Below are 15,949 nucleotides of genomic sequence, written 5' to 3'. Positions count from 1 at the left end.
ATAATTGCAGACTTAGAAAGCTTTTTGTATATCCTAAGTATTTTTTTTGTTTGAAAAAAATAAATGCCTTTCCTCTCCCACAAAAGTGGGGATTATTTTCAGATGAACTTTCATTACCTATTTCTAAAGGATACATTTTTGCACTTTTTTTATTGATTGCTTTGAGAATAATTCCTAACTGACAGTCTTTTTCCTTTTGTGTGTACCTGAGGCTGTTTTCTTCTTAGAAAAACAATATTTGGGGAATAACAGCATGTTCTCAAACACTTGTCTCAATGATTTTTTTGTTTGGTTGTTTTTTTTAATGACCCAGCAGTGGGAAATGCTCTTTTGAGTCATAATATGTCTTGGCAACGCAAGTTTCGTGCTTAATACAATGTTTTGTCTCATGTACTTGAAGTACTCTTTTCACTGTTCCTTTTGGGAACTGTTTATCATCACTCTTTTGAGATACATATTTTCTCTTACCTCATTTATTTACACTGTTAAAGCTGTGATATGTATTTCATTCTGCTCTCACAGTTTAGAAATCCAAGGATTCCTGCTAACTAGACTCGGTTGTTTGTATGTCAGTCAGTTGTTTGTATGTCTTCTTCTTTTTGTTCAGTATATAGTGCTCACAGTTTCCTTAGGGCATTTTTCTGGGGTAGTCTACAAGTGATCTAAAACATGATCACTTTGCTTTGAAGTAAGAGTTTCATGCCTTCTAGAGTAGGCATGAAATGTGGCTGATTTTTAGAAAGCAAAAATTACATTAAGAGGTGCTTTGGCATGTAGGAATGCAATTATTGAAGCTTTAAAAGCAAGTAGGATGTATGTTAACTTTCTTAGTCCTCATTTTGCATCTCTTTTTATTCTGCTATGATCAGTCTGTTAGAACTGCTGCACTACTGGCCTGAGCAAGACTGGACAGCATAAAGTCGCACTGTGTAGGGGTTTCATGGGATAATTCCAGATACCAGGCAGCTCAAAACTGAATCTATGAGCTGTGCCTCGTGCTTGGTAATATAGGAAGCAGCAATACATGCTTTGTTTCACTGACAGAGAAACAGGTAAAGGAGAGCTGAGACTTCGGAAATACTGCTAAAAACATGGAGATGTTTGTGTACTGGCATTTCTTGAATTTTGCTGCCAAACTTCTCAGGGTAAAGCTCAATTATCAAAATAGCTTTGAATGTTCACTGCTTGTGAAAAAGACGACTGGAGTTAATACTGACTTTGCTCCCGCAGTACCGCAGAGAGGCTGCTCTCCGATGCAGAGGTAAGTGCTTCTGAAAGTCCCATGGCTGATAAAAAGGCTCCTGGAAGTGAACGGGCAGCAGAGCGAGCAGCAGCTGCCCAGCAGAACTCTGAAAGAGCACGTCTGGCTCCACAGCCATCATATGTAAATATGCAGGTACGTTTCCCTGAATAAACCCAAATCTAGTGCAAAACTTGATAATTGAAAAGTGAGATTACCACGGAATGCAAAGGTGACTGTTGACTAGTAGACTGACTTGCCATTACTGTTTCAGTAAAAGCATTTCCCATCAAAGTTGTTAACTCTTTCAACTGAAGAGTGGATTGTCAACTAAAAGTCTCAAAGACAAAAAAGCCCTTATGCTTCTGTTGAATAAGAAAAATTTAAGTACAGAATAGATTGGATGGCTATATTAGTCTACGCAAGCATTGTTTGTGTGGAAAAAATCTTATATTGGTGCTTTGAGAAGAGAGATTATATCTACAAAAGACGTTTTACAACTTTTCATAAGTAGTGTCAACACAATTTTTTTCTATAGCTTCAGGTTCATATACAGGGGAATTTACTGGAGTAACTACAGTGGTTGTACTTTAGAAGTACGGATCTGTACATACAGATCTGTATTTAAACTTCAAAACTTCCATTGTCATAGGCAGTGCAAATACAAGGTTTTTTTAAATTCTCTTAAAACTTAGATTCTTTTCCTTTCAGAAGACAAGTGCATGGAGAAGAACTAAACTTGAAAGAAGGTTATTAAAAATAACTGTGGTGCCTAGATTTGCAGTCTAGGATATATATATATTCTCTTTTTTCGTACTGTTGAGGAATGTTTTAAATGCTAAGAACAGATGATTAAGGAAAAAATGTATTATTAAAAAAATTAAAGACAAATTCTGCCTAAACAGTTTGTAAATACTGCTGCAGCCTCACTCAAATGGATATCAGATAGTTATTTAAAATCTTTGTTATCTATGTTTGAGTGAACACTTTAACTAGGCTGTAACTGGACTACTGTCATATTATTGTTCAGTACTTCAGATTTCTCCTAGATGTATTCACTGGCCACTTTCAAAACCTTTGTTTTTACAAAGAGCTCAGTATTGGTATGACATTTAGATAGAATTGCAATTAAGCTGTCTTCTGCATGTTTGGTTTTTAGGCATTTGACTATGAACAGAAGAAGCTACTAGCAACCAAAGGTATGTGGATAAACAGGGACTTCTGAAAAGTTTGTTAGTACACGGCTGAAAGAATTTTCTGGAGTTTGTTTTGTAATTTGGTTTTTAATCAAATTTAAAGCTAATAGTGAAACATCTGTATATTAATTTTCATGTTATAAAAATTTCTTTATACCAATGTAACATAGTACAAAATACAGTGTAAACAACTTGCAGATGGGATATTCTCTGAGTATATCCATATGCAAATGATCCATGTTGCTTTCAGAGACCTCAGATGTTTGTCATATTGGCAAAGTTGCTCCTTATTTCAGGGATAAATTAAGTTATAAAGTTGATAAGGGACTTAACCATATTTTTGACTCAGTTAAAAATAAATCAAATACCCCCACACCAAAAGAAAACCAGAAAACCTTGTTTTTGAAACAGATATGATTATTTTGGCTTCCTTGCAGCCCTGTGGGGTTTAACTATCTTATGACAGAGTAAATTGCCTTAAGGAAGGGTAGGATTCAACCTGTGTAGCAAGTTGAGGTGTTTAGAGTTTACCGTTTGATGGGTTGAAGTCTGTTAGCATACATGACTTCAGGATTATCATCTCAGTACCTTTACTAAGGTTGAGATTTACTAATTTGTCTCTGTATTGTTCCAGCTATGTTAAAGAAGCCAGTTGTAACAGAAGTGAGAACTCCAACAAATACGTGGAGTGGTTTGGGATTCTCAAAATCTATGCCTGCAGAAACTATCAAGGAACTAAGAAGAGCGAATCATGTATCATACAAACCATCTATGACAACTACATATGAGGTATAAAAAGACTATACTGTAATGGAAATTTTATTTCTAGTGAATGATACAGTTGTTTCTCTTGAGAAATGTCTACAACTTCTATAAAAAGAACTCTTGCAGATAAGATTTTTAGGTTTCCTCTTAGGGTTCTAAATATTTTTTTGTTGTGAAAAATGTTTCTTATGTAAATATTAAGGCATATGGAATACATTCAGCCAAACAAAATTACATCCGCTTTATAAATCTTACTCTAGCTTTATAGAAGTCTACTTCTGAAAATACAGTTGTTTAAAGAAATTTAGAACAACTTATGGGACCAAATGTCTCAATAGTTGTAGGCAAGCGGTAGAAATTTTGTAACCTAATTAAAACAATGTGTATATAACAGATAAACTATATAATGTGAATCACTGCATGGTGGAGCAGAATGTTAGAACAAGAAATGGTTGCAGCTCATCTTATCTTCTGTTGACAAAGCTGTAGAACTGAAAGAGCTTGCTCTATTTCCACTATTCACTGGGCCCAGAAATTTTCCAGGGAGAAGGCAGCCATAGGGTCATGCAAGTCTCTTCATAGTTCCACCACAGGAATCTTGCAGGGAATTTATGTTCCTTTCTTTTCAAAGGCATTCTGAAGTTGCTTTTTAGTGTATTTCCTTCCTGTAATCTTTCCCAACTTCCATAGAGACACACTTTTCTTTATTTCTGTCCTACTTACATCAAATGTAAACGGTATGTTTCTTCAGGACTGGGACTTCATACTGCTTTTCTCTAGGATATACCTATCTTTTAATGCAAAAAAAATATTCAACCATGGTAAAAATGTGCCTTAGTGTTCCCCTCTTGATATGTGAACTTTTTATGTCGTTCAACTACATGTGATAGCTTTGGATAGACATAATAAGCTTGCAGTAGTAACTAGGGGGGGAGAAAAAGCTGCAACCAAAATCTGTGAATTTTTTTTAACGTACTTTTTCTATACTGATTGAGCTGGGATGGGGTTTTCCCCCAAACCATGATGCACTGCTACAAGTCTCTAAGCAGGCATGTCATTCTAACCAAGAACACTATCTTAGTCACTCAGAGTCTGCCCATGTGCAAACTACAGGCTTAGCTCTCTCTAGTGAAATGATAGCGTGTTATGACTCCTGTTTCTGTTGTTTGGTATGAGCTGTTATGGAAATATCTGGGGAAGCTAAAAAAACTTGGATTCCTTGTATCCTTCTTCTATTTAGCAGTCTTCAGCATCGTTGGTATTAGAGGCAGTACTGCCACACTTCATTTGTGCACATACACGTTTGATGAGAGTCATGTGCTGAAGGCTTTGAACAGATGTAATACTGATATTATAGTCTAATGTCTGGGAAGCTAATTTGTAAAATAAGCTCACCAAACGTATTTCATCTTCACTGTGATATTTTACCTTGCATTCAGTTTTCCAGAAACATTGGATGACATCTTTTTTATTTCACAACTCTTAGCTATCACTATGACCTAACAAAATGTAGAGGCCCTGTCTTTTCTTGCTTTTCCGTAAGACTTGAAGTTAATTCCTGCCTTTCTTCATTCATTGAGTCATACTAACCATAGCTCACACCTTCCTGATTTTGCCAATGACAGGGAGCTTTTGCCTTTTTTCTTCAGTGGTGTCAATTTTCCTGAATAGTAGAAAAGATTGCTGCCTCTTCAATTGGAATTTGATACACATGTATAGAATTAAATTGTTCATTTGGCATCTTTTTTTTGGGCACATCCCCACCCATTTGCATAGTTAACTACTGGTTTCAGGGAATACTGTTGCCTTATTTTGGAACATTCTGACCCACAGTGATGAGAGTTGATAATTAGTACTTTACAGGAATATGAGCATCTATCTAAAAAAAAAAAATAAAAAAATTACAAATTCACAGACTACTGCAGAATTGTTGTATTGTATACCATACTGTTGTCAAGTATTATGTACTTGATCCACTTATCTTCAGATAGCTGTTCTGTTGTGTTCTCTTCTCTGTGAAGGGATATAGTCGATAGACTGCTTTGTCTAGAATTTGTGTGGGAATTTGATACCATAGAACATTTTGGAAACAAACTTGGAAATACTGAGCAATTTGTTTTGAAGCATGGTCTTTAAATAACTTATGCTTAAAATCTGTAAACTGCATCTGTTTTAAGCACACCTGCTGGTTTTGTGTCCAGTTTGCAATTATTTGACTATTGATCAACTGCCAAAAGAACGTTTGCAAGCATTAAAAGCTGTTTTTTTTAAACTGAGCTGCTTCAAAGAAAACATCTGAGTCACAATGAAACTTCTGTTTTCTGCCCAAATTTTCTTTTTTGCAGGGTTCATCGATGTCTCTGTCACGGTCCAACAGTCGGGAGCACCTGGGAAGTGGCAGTGAATCTGATAACTGGAGAGACCATAATGGGCTTGGACCCACAGCTCATAATGAATTTGTCTCCTCAATTGGCAGCCCCAAACGGAAACAAAATAAATCAGGTTAATAATTTCTTAAGATCTGATTAAAAAAAAAATATTGATATCAATGAATATTTGTTTTAATATGTTTCCTGACATCACTAGGGCTTTAAATTACTGGCACCTGTAAAGTAAACTTATTTTACAAATTGAAAAGTGAAAGCATATGCAAGATTGTGTAACATGATATACGAATAATGGTCCAAAAGGAAAACTTTTAAGGAAATTTTTTAAATGCAAGGCATTCTTGCTGAAAGCTCTTTGCTGTCTTGGAAGGGGTTTTTCAAGGTGTACTGAAAACAGACCTATACAAAAGCTTTTTTCTAGACTACCATTGTTCTGCTCAATTATCAGCGAGGCAACAGCCAGGTCTTTATTGGTCTATTTGCTCGCTGGTGGTGAAGTCATAATCTGTGCTGATCTTGATTTTTAAAGCATGATTCTCTTTATGGTGATAAAATAAGACTGTCCATGTTTGGCATGGCCTAGCACATGATTTTAAACACTGGTTTCTGTGGATACAGGCTGTAAAATTTATAATTACATTAAAACAATGTTTAAAACTTAAAATTTTACTTCAGTTGAACTCTTTGAAACTTAATTTCATTTTTTTAAATAACTTAATATATGCCATTCTGAAAGAGTGAAAAATGGAGGTAGAGAATACTGGTCCATACTAACTGACTGCATTATGAAGAAATAACTACTATGGCTGTGTTTACTTTTTTTTATTGCATTTTTCTTATAAAGGTGAATAAAACCTAAATCTCAGATTAACTGCAAAGTACACAGATAGTAAAAGTTGGACATCCTAAGAAATGATAGCTTCAATTACAGAAAAAATAATTGGTATATTTGTAATTATTTATGATTTTAAAAAGCACATGAATCAGCTGTGAATGGCTGCATAGAATATTCTAAGTACTCACAGAACAAAAGAGATGAAAAAAATGCCATTGATGTTTCCAAGTGAATTGGACAAAAATGGAAGCTCTAGGTTAATAAAAATAAATAAGGATTAAAAATATATTTACATATGCATTAGAAGAAAATTAGAAACATGAATACATTGGCAGTGGGGGAAACTTTGTTGTAGCTTTCCCAGAGACCAAAATGTGTGGAGGAGGGATGAAAGAAACAGGAGTTGGCTGGACAAATGTATTTACCGTAATGTATAGGTGCCAGAGTACTAAAATGTGAGTCTTCACTGACACAATTGCATAGCAGTGTTGAATTTCTTCTTTGTTTTTTAAGATAATGGTTCCTGACTGCACCAGTAAGAAGAATTTCCTACTATTCAGTTCTCGGTACATGACCTTTCATCATCTGCCCTGAGTGTAGGATCATGAATTTCTATTTGGGTAGTTTTAGTGTTATCTTACTCTGATAGTGAAGAAATTGAGACACCACCTTTTAAAGTCTAAAAAATCGACTTAGTTATTGCTTCATTTGTCAAACTTAATGTTCACATTTTCAGCATTGAATGTTTTACTGTATTTTAAAACGCTTTTCCAAAATGGAGTTGAGGTTGATAGAAATTCTCCAAACTCTGTAAATCTGATCCCAAATGCTTCTAACTAGTCTGTGCCCAGAAAATAAGAAATGTAGCATAGCCAGGGGTGAAAAATGGTGGTTTTCACATCCTATTGCCATTCTGTGGTGGAGGCCATAGCATGTCTCTGCGGCAATCTTCATTTTACTTGCCTGGGAAAGGATCCTTTACCTCCTGCAAGCCTCTTATGCATTCACTGTTGTTATTTCCTGTGTCTGTAACAAGGGAGGGAGCACTCACAGTGGCCCCACTCACACAAATGCATGATGCACTCCCTGGGAGCTATCCTTTTCTTACACAGCATGAGGAAAAATAATTATGAACTACGTGGTTACATATGATCAGTATGCACAGACAGAGGAAAGGGATTGCACTGCTAAATCAGTTTTCTTGGGTTTTTTAAGAACCTCACCCTGGCAACTTTTTTTTAAAGATACACCTTTTAGGAAAGTAATTTAAAATTGGATAAGGAGTGTATGTCCAGTTTTACTCTTTTATAAAACTATTGCATTTGTTTTTTGTCTGTATTGTACTAAAATAACAGCCAAATCATGTGGCTACTAGGTAGTTCCTTTAGCAGGAATTGCTCCAGCATGGTGGTCTTCCCATCCAAACAAAAAAGGACTGGTTACATTTCTGTGCAATGGTGTTTTCCAAAATATTCACTGGAGAAAAGAGGAGAGGGATTAAGAGGAGGAAAAGCAATGGGGTCTTGCAGCTCTGTTCCCTGTATGAATTCCTGACTTGTATCCATGTGACAGTTCACGTAATGTGATTTTATTCTTTCTCTAGAAAACAAACACTTGAACTTAATTAACAAAAAATTTGCTTTATAGATTTAAATATTTTGTTAATTTAATGATCTAATTGAATCCAACGTTGATATGACAGAAAATTGTGCACTTCCATGACGTGACTAAAAAGGGCACTTCTTCCCTTTCAGCTGAACACTATCTCAGTAGCAGTAATTACATGGACTGCATTTCCTCACTGATAGGAAGCAATGGCTGTAACCTGAACAGTTTGTTTAAGGGATCTGATCTGCCTGAGCTGTTCAGCAAACTTGGTTTGGGCAAATACACGGACGTATTCCAACAGCAAGAGGTTAGTATTCCTTTGAAAGACACCTTTGTGTTTGTAGCCTGTTTTCCAGCAGCAGTTGTTCTGTCTCTTGACCAAAGCCACTAAGAAGTCTCGCTTTGTGACAGGATTTTTGTCAGCTGTTCTTTCAAAGATGTATCATAGGTCTTTCAATCTCCAGATAGCCACCCTGGACACGAGTACTATTTTGTCCCGTGCATTTGATTTATACTTAAAGAATTCAACTAGGGTGGTTTTTTTTCATTCAAGAAAGTTTAAACCTTGGCTCCTACTTGTAAACTGGGATGCTAACTAGCATTTAATAGCTTTCGGTCAACTTCATGTATAGGAAATCCAGTCTGCATTCAGTAGTAACATCTTGTCTCAGCTGATGCTGGCGTCACATGTATTCATCCCTCGCCTCTTCCCCTGTGTGCCAGTCGACTTCCTTTGATCCACTAGCAACAGGGAGATAGTCATCTCTGTGAGCTTTCCCCCTCCTCATCAACTAATCTGTTTAGTCCAAGTGGTGGTATTTCATATAGTAGAATACTATATAGGTAGAGTCAGCTTGGTTATCTGCAGGTAGTTTATTCTGGTGACAGATTTAACTGTGTCACAAAAGTACAGTGAGCCCAGCCACAAGACTCACTGGCTTAGACTTAGAGCCCCTGAGCTTGTCCTGAAGGCACTGTAGTGATATGTGGGAAGTTGTACGTGTCACACCACTGCAATTGGGTGTACTGGGGAGCAAAACAGATGTCCGTGTGGGTTGTGTCAGCACCTCATGTGGTACAGGGGAAGGACCACAGCTGGATTTGGCATCTTCCTGTGTTTTGGGCACATATGTCCACTTCACTTTATCAGCAGCGAGGTCTGCACCAGCTGCTGGTCTCGGATTTGCACCTGCATGTTTTCTCCTAAAAGACCACACAAAGTGAGTTTTTGCACAGATTGCAATGTCATTAAGAGAACCGTGCTTGTGTTCATGAAGAACAAACTCCAAGAGGACCTTCCATTCACATTGCACAAGTTGCTTTGGTGTGCCAATCTTTAGCTTCATATTTGCTTACACGAGAGGAAAACTGCGACACCAGGGGTGCATTGAAGCACATACTACACTATCCTAAGGGTAGACATGAGGCAAATTTGTACCTTCTCACGTGCACTAAGTCACTCATGTATATGTGCTTGCAGAAGCAACACATGATGTGTATTGCTGCTATCTCAGCCTGGGGGCAGCTGGATCTGGTGTATTTCTTGCCGGCATTTCTTGTCTCTCTAATCATGCTGCTTAAGTGCTGTGGGGGAATTTTATTCCTGTGCAGTACTGCACAAAAGTGCTTAGGAACTGGCTGCACCTGAGCTAATGAACTCTTGAATTGCAAAGCACTGGCAGGTGTGGGATTGACACCAGCATGGGTTTGCCTGCAACAGTCTGAAAGTGGTAAGGTCAATCCTCAACCTGAGTGAATAAATCCAGCTATGTCTCAATTAATTCTGTGTACAGTTCCTCAGCTCCTCTGCAATCCCCTGCATGTTCCATAATACCCATATTATCCAGTCATTAATCCTTCCCCATTATCTTAGCCACTCTCCTTAAAAGGAGAGGTGGCTGTGTTGGTTTCTAACACCACAGATGGCTTTTGTTTGACAGGTGGAGTTTTGTTTTGGTTTTTCTTACCTCAAGAGTTGCTGATTAGGTGTGAGATGAGCCAAGTAGTTTGGCCAGAGTGAAAACTAAACAGTTTTCCACTACATATCTGTGAATTGTATTGGGAGCAAAAAAACCCACAAACATACATGGTTGCACACACTTTGGAATGCTCTAAAATACTCAGTGCTTTAACTCAAATGTGTCACCAGTAGTTGGGCAATCATCCTCTGCTAACTCACTATAGTCCGAAGCACCTACTATATGTAAAGAGATGTATACCTGGCTGTTCCCAAAAACATTGTAGCAATTGTGTTAAATACTGAAAATCTCAAGAGTCACAAATAAATAAAAATAATTGATCTTCTGTGCTTTTCTAAAACTACTTGCTTTTTAGTTTCTCTTTATCTGTCAGAAATGCAGAGTAGCAAATGTAGCAACTGTGTGAAGAAGCCATTGGAAAGCAATGATTGCTGTTGACATGCAAAGAATAGGTTGGCAGAGTAACTGTGAAATGCAGGAGGAAAAAAAATCATTACGCTATTCTGAACCACATTTATGGCTTAATACTTTTGGGGAGAGACTTGCTTTGCATAATTTTCTTATTTCTTTGTACTGTAGATTGATCTGCAGACTTTCCTTACTCTTACTGATCAAGATTTGAAAGAGTTAGGAATTACCACTTTTGGTGCCAGAAGAAAAATGCTGCTTGCAATTTCAGGTGAGTAACACAGAACATCATTTGTTGATTTTAAGTATTGTTTGTATTCTTCTCACTTGAGTTGTGTGTTTATAGTTGACAAAGGATCATGGAAAGACTGAAAAGTAAGAATCTAGTCCACAGAGGTCATGACATTGGCTTGCACCTCATCAGCAGGAGCTTAAAACCAGGCGTTACAGAGCTTTCACATTACCTAATAAGATTTCAGTTGCGTAGTCCTGTGTCCCCTTGTCAAGTTGGAGCTTGGTAGAAAGTTTGTTTCACAGCAGATTGTGAACTTTGTTGTATGCCCCAAAACTGTGGTTCCTAGAAGCTCTGGGATTACAGGCTCTGCAGAGTCTGAGTGGCACTACATACTGGTCGGAACTGACATTTTCAGGCTTTTGGTTCCCTGTCCTCCGCTTTATTATTTAGCAGAGCGATCATCCTACTAGGAAAAACTGCCTGGGTTTGGGGGGGGCTTTCTTTTTGCTTTTTGTTTGGTGGTTTGTGTTTGGTTTTGTTTTTTTTTTTCCGCCAAGCCCAGTTGTTTCTGGAAAATGCATAGGTTTGAAAAGAAACACGTAACTCTTACTTGGAATTTTTCCAACCCACTTAATAGAAAGGTTGTCTTGTACCCTACATGCAGAAAGATGAAACCAAATACAATTTCTTACAATTGTTGTAAGTATATAATGTTGTAGTATATAATGCCTAACTAGATTTTTTCTAATTGTAATAAATAGCATGAGATTTCATATTACATTGTTTAAGCAATAAATCTGTATTAGAGGAAGTTTTCTTCCGATGCTTCATTGTAACACTAGACTGTTTTTCTCCTGATTGCATCTCTTCTACTGATGCCATTAGTGAATGTTTTTTTTACTAATTTAAAAATAAAGAGGTGGCTTAAAGAGGGTAAAAAAGCAATGTACTTAGTTCAACAGCAGTCATGAAAATCTATGTAATCTTTCAGTGATTTGTATCTATCATGGAGTTTGTTTACAAGAATAGGAAAGTGGAGAAAGGAAAAACATTTTGGATGAACATTTGCTAATACAAGCTTAGGGTGCATGTTTGAATGAGAGGTGAGCATCTGTTTTTTCTAAGTCCTTATTAAAGAATTGCTTCAGTGTTGGGTTTAAAATAAATATTTGTGCATTGAGAAACGATCAAGTCACTAATAAGCTTTTCTGTCATCTCAGTTTACATTGCATAGCGGTGCAGCAGCCATACATTCTGTGTGCGTGTACCTTCAGGAAGATTACAGCCTTTGAGTATTATAACAGAACCTTTTTAACATGTTTCAGCTAAGTCAATTTGATCTAAATCAATATTGCAAAATATTATCTACTCCACACTTATCAGTGCCAATTAAGAATTGCACCAAATATAGAGGCTGCATGGGATGCAGGCATCTGAGTCTTAACCTGGCCCTCTTACTATCCTATTGAACTGTTACATTAAATGAGTACCTCAGATATTTTCAGTTCATACTGTTCTGTCTAAAATATTTTGTTTGCTTAAATAGAAGTTTTGCTTTTGGTTTGGACCAAAATATTAAAATTAATTTCTGATGAGAGATTTGGGGTTTTTGTGTGACCTTTATAGAACTGAATAAAAACCGAAGAAAGCTCTTTGACCCGTCGAACATACGTGCCTCGTTCCTGGAAGGTGGAGCTAGTGGAAGACTGCCGCGTCAGTATCATTCGGACATTGCTAGTGTCAGCGGTCGCTGGTAGCAGTAAGTTGTGGCTCAAAAAGTCAGCTGTAAAGATGGACATGGCAATCCTGTGGACAGCCTTCACTGCACACCACCCTCTGCACTTTGGGAGTTTGGGTGTCAAGGACCAAAGCATTTTGTCTGCACAATACTGTGCCAAAAAAAAAGAGAGAAAACACATTTTGTCTGTTGTCTTTCAAAACACCAAATGTGGGTTACGTTTTACTCGTGTCGATTGGACAGAATTTGCAATAATAATAATATAGGGTTCTTTGTTTAGTATTTTATTACCTATAACTATAATGTATGCACTGAATTTTTACTTTGTTGAATGAAGGAAGAATGAAGAGCTGGGATGCCAGAGAGCATAGATTTTGGTTTTATCAAGATGGATTTTTCTGGTACTGCTTAAAATAATTATTGAGGTCTTTCTGCACTTTACATGTTCTGATTTCTTGTCCTGTGGAAATTTATTTCTCTCTTTCATTTCCATATCAATTTTTATATTGGCACTAATCAAATTTTTTTCAGGTGTTCCTGCATTAGGTCACATCTCACTATAATGGTACTAGAAACTGGTTCTTATGCAGATTTTTCCCCTCTCTCTGTTTCCCTGGTAGTTATCTGAAGAGATTGTTCCAAAATCAAGCCACTTGGTAGTGGACCAGTCCTATTACACTCTTATGAAGCAGTCTAGTGCTGCTTGCAATAATACTGACTCACTGTAACAGATGCAATGAAAGACCAAAATGGACCTTGCAATATTAACCCTTTGCAGTCATCATATTTAACTGCTGCCTGTTATGCTAAAACTGTTTTTAATGGTTGTCTCAAAGCAAAGGGCTATTTTTAGTACCCTGCCACTAAGGGACACTTATTTATATCAGACTTTTATTTTTAGATTCTATACACCTACAATACGTAACACATTAAACTGATCTACTGCAGATTTATGGTAGAGAATGAAAGGCATTCATCAAACTAGAGCTCTGGGCTGTCAGTTTGATTAAACAGACAACTAATCTAATTTGACAAGACAGCACTGTTGCCATTTAATAAATGACGCATATTACTTACATGACTATGCATGCAGCAATTAAGTGACCTACATAAAATAGGTGTAATAACATCTGTTTTGTTCAATCTAGATTTGTAATTGTCAGCTGCAGAAGTGTTTAAAACTCTGGAGATGAACTATTTCTGAAACAAGTTATGTTCAACAGAAAGAGTCCATATTGTAAGTGGCTAGAGCCAGCTATTGCATTCTTATACTGTGAAAGTCCAAATAATTTGGCAATATTATTCCTCTGTCTTTACAGATGTCTTGTTATGGGTTTATGAAGGGTTCTGTTGTAATGAAGGAATTCATAAAGTGCCTCTTTCTGCAATGCAATATGAAGTTTCCAAGCATTAATTTGTTGAAAAGCATTCCCATGAGAAATATTGTGTATTACCTCTACTGTAATGCATTATTTATGTTCAGTGTACAAGCCTTTTGAGATGGACATAAACCACTATCAAGTGCTCTTAACAGAAGGCATTAGAATAACATTTACAGTAGTTGGTTTTTATGCAAAAATGGGTGAGAAATAGTTTTGACACTTTCCATGGATAATTCTTTCTTTTAAGGTGAGAATACAAGATGATGTATAGAGAAATTTGCACACACAAAGGGAATTTAAAGAAACTATTACTTGAGGGCATAGATGATCGAGCAATAAGCAATAATATAGTCTTATTGCGGTTGGCAAAAAATAACTGCTCAGTACTCATTTCAGCCATCTCTACTTAATGGTGTATAGCTGGGTGACTTCCCCTGTAGATCAAGTAGCAGTTAGCTTCCTCTGGTTTTAAAACTACTAGAGATCTGAATGCATAAAACTGCATCTTGTATGCACGCAGTTCACGTCAAAGTTACTGTGCTCAGATGCCAGAAGTCAATATCCACATATCTATGAGATTTTTGTGTGTATGTGTGTTACACGGGCAAGAGCAACTTCATGGAAACCCTTGTGGAAGCCACAACTTCTAATTCTAATACTATTTACACTTGTCCTTACTTCTCAGCATGTAGGTGGTTCCATTCACATGGACTACTTATGTGCTTAACAGAGCTGCCATTTAAACTGTTTGCATTCGCAAGACCAGTGTTTGCAAATCAAATTGTATTCCGTCATGTTAATTTTATAAAATATTTTTAATGAAATAAATATTCAGCAACACTTTGTACAGATTTTTCTGCAACCCCTTTTTGCTTGTTTTGCCTAAATTTAAAAGCATCAAAAAACCTTTACACCTTTTTAGTCTTTTGTAAGTACATACTCTGTATCTAGACAGTACTATACTCAGAAACTGATTTTATTACAGTATTAAGTTGATGTGGTCTTTTGCTGAGCAGTGCTTATATCGTCTACACCAAAGTGAAGAATTTCCCATTAACAACATTATTATTCAATAGGGCTTCACACAAAAAAAGAACACACTGGAAGAAAAAAAAATTTCTCACTTATTTTGAATCCACAAAGGGAATATGACAGTACAGTGTACCGTATTGTTAGTGTTATATTATGCACAAATATTTGACTTGCTACATAAAAATGTTAGTTTTAAATCTGTGCCTTAATAGTGACCAGTTATCTGTAAATATAGAGCAGATACAGATTGTATTTTTGTGGGCTGTGTCCTTTTAGTGATTTTTTTTTTTTAAATAAAAGATGAAATTAAAACATTAAAAATGGGAATTTTCAAAACTAATCAATGTTGCATAAAATAAATTTATATAACTCCCTTGTATTCTGATTGGTTAATGAAGTATTTTTTATATAGACCCAGTTCCAGGGATGCTTGCTTGTTAATAAAATATAAAAAGCAGTATTTGACACAATTGCAACATGTTTCTTTCACGTGCTAATGCTCTGTGTGTTTTACTGTTCTTTTTATATCGCATACAGTATGTTTGTCTGGCTTCTAAATGAGAATGCTTTTTTGAGATACCTTTCCTTAAAAATGAATATGAAAGGAGTTAAATTATCTCAGGTTCAATTCATAGCAGGTTTTAATGGTTTGGCGTACATGAGTTTTATTCTTTCTTTGGTCTTTGCATTTTAATGACTATATGTTTTTGTGTGGTTAGCAGGACAGTTGTATGTACTCTTTCGTGATGGTCATTATACTATCCCTTCCAGTGGAGAAGTGGAAAAAAAACAATAAGGATTCTTTATTTGGGATGCTGGCCACACAACCAGTCAGGATCTAGTGAGAGGCATAGCTTTCACACTGAGGTAATATGTACATAATGTTACATCAGTCTTGTCTGTTTGCTTGACATGTAGTGATACAAGTTTAATATTACTTACCTCAGTGCATTCCGGCATTTCATAATTCCAGCCTAATGCGTTGTCTTTGATAACTGTTTTATACACACAGGCCTCCACTTAAATTACAGTGTTGCTGGTTCACTGACCTCTTAGAAACCTTTGAGTTATTTTTCTGAATACCTGCTGGGAATTGCAGATGTGGGAACAAGTCTGGGAAGGGGACAGATCAACAGACTCTTCT

General features: G+C 36.5%; 1 protein-coding gene across 1 annotated transcript in view; it reads left to right on the top strand.

The window, feature by feature from the left end:
- Positions 1–15,184, top strand: part of BICC1 (BicC family RNA binding protein 1) — a 111,983-nt gene extending 96,799 nt beyond the window's left edge. The window contains exons 15-21 of the mRNA XM_068399702.1: positions 1,231–1,396; positions 2,400–2,439; positions 3,071–3,225; positions 5,547–5,703; positions 8,178–8,338; positions 10,590–10,689; positions 12,280–15,184. Coding sequence (XP_068255803.1) covers positions 1,231–1,396; positions 2,400–2,439; positions 3,071–3,225; positions 5,547–5,703; positions 8,178–8,338; positions 10,590–10,689; positions 12,280–12,410 — 910 coding nt within the window. The 3' untranslated portion in view covers positions 12,411–15,184. The remainder of the gene's footprint in view (positions 1–1,230; positions 1,397–2,399; positions 2,440–3,070; positions 3,226–5,546; positions 5,704–8,177; positions 8,339–10,589; positions 10,690–12,279) is intronic.
- The last annotated feature ends 765 nt before the right edge of the window (positions 15,185–15,949 follow it).

This window comes from Nyctibius grandis, chromosome 4 (genome assembly GCF_013368605.1).
Source record: "Nyctibius grandis isolate bNycGra1 chromosome 4, bNycGra1.pri, whole genome shotgun sequence".
Lineage (NCBI taxonomy): Eukaryota > Metazoa > Chordata > Aves > Nyctibiiformes > Nyctibiidae > Nyctibius > Nyctibius grandis.
The sequence above is the reverse complement of the archived record's forward strand: the minus strand, read 5'-3'. Positions and strand labels throughout refer to the sequence as shown.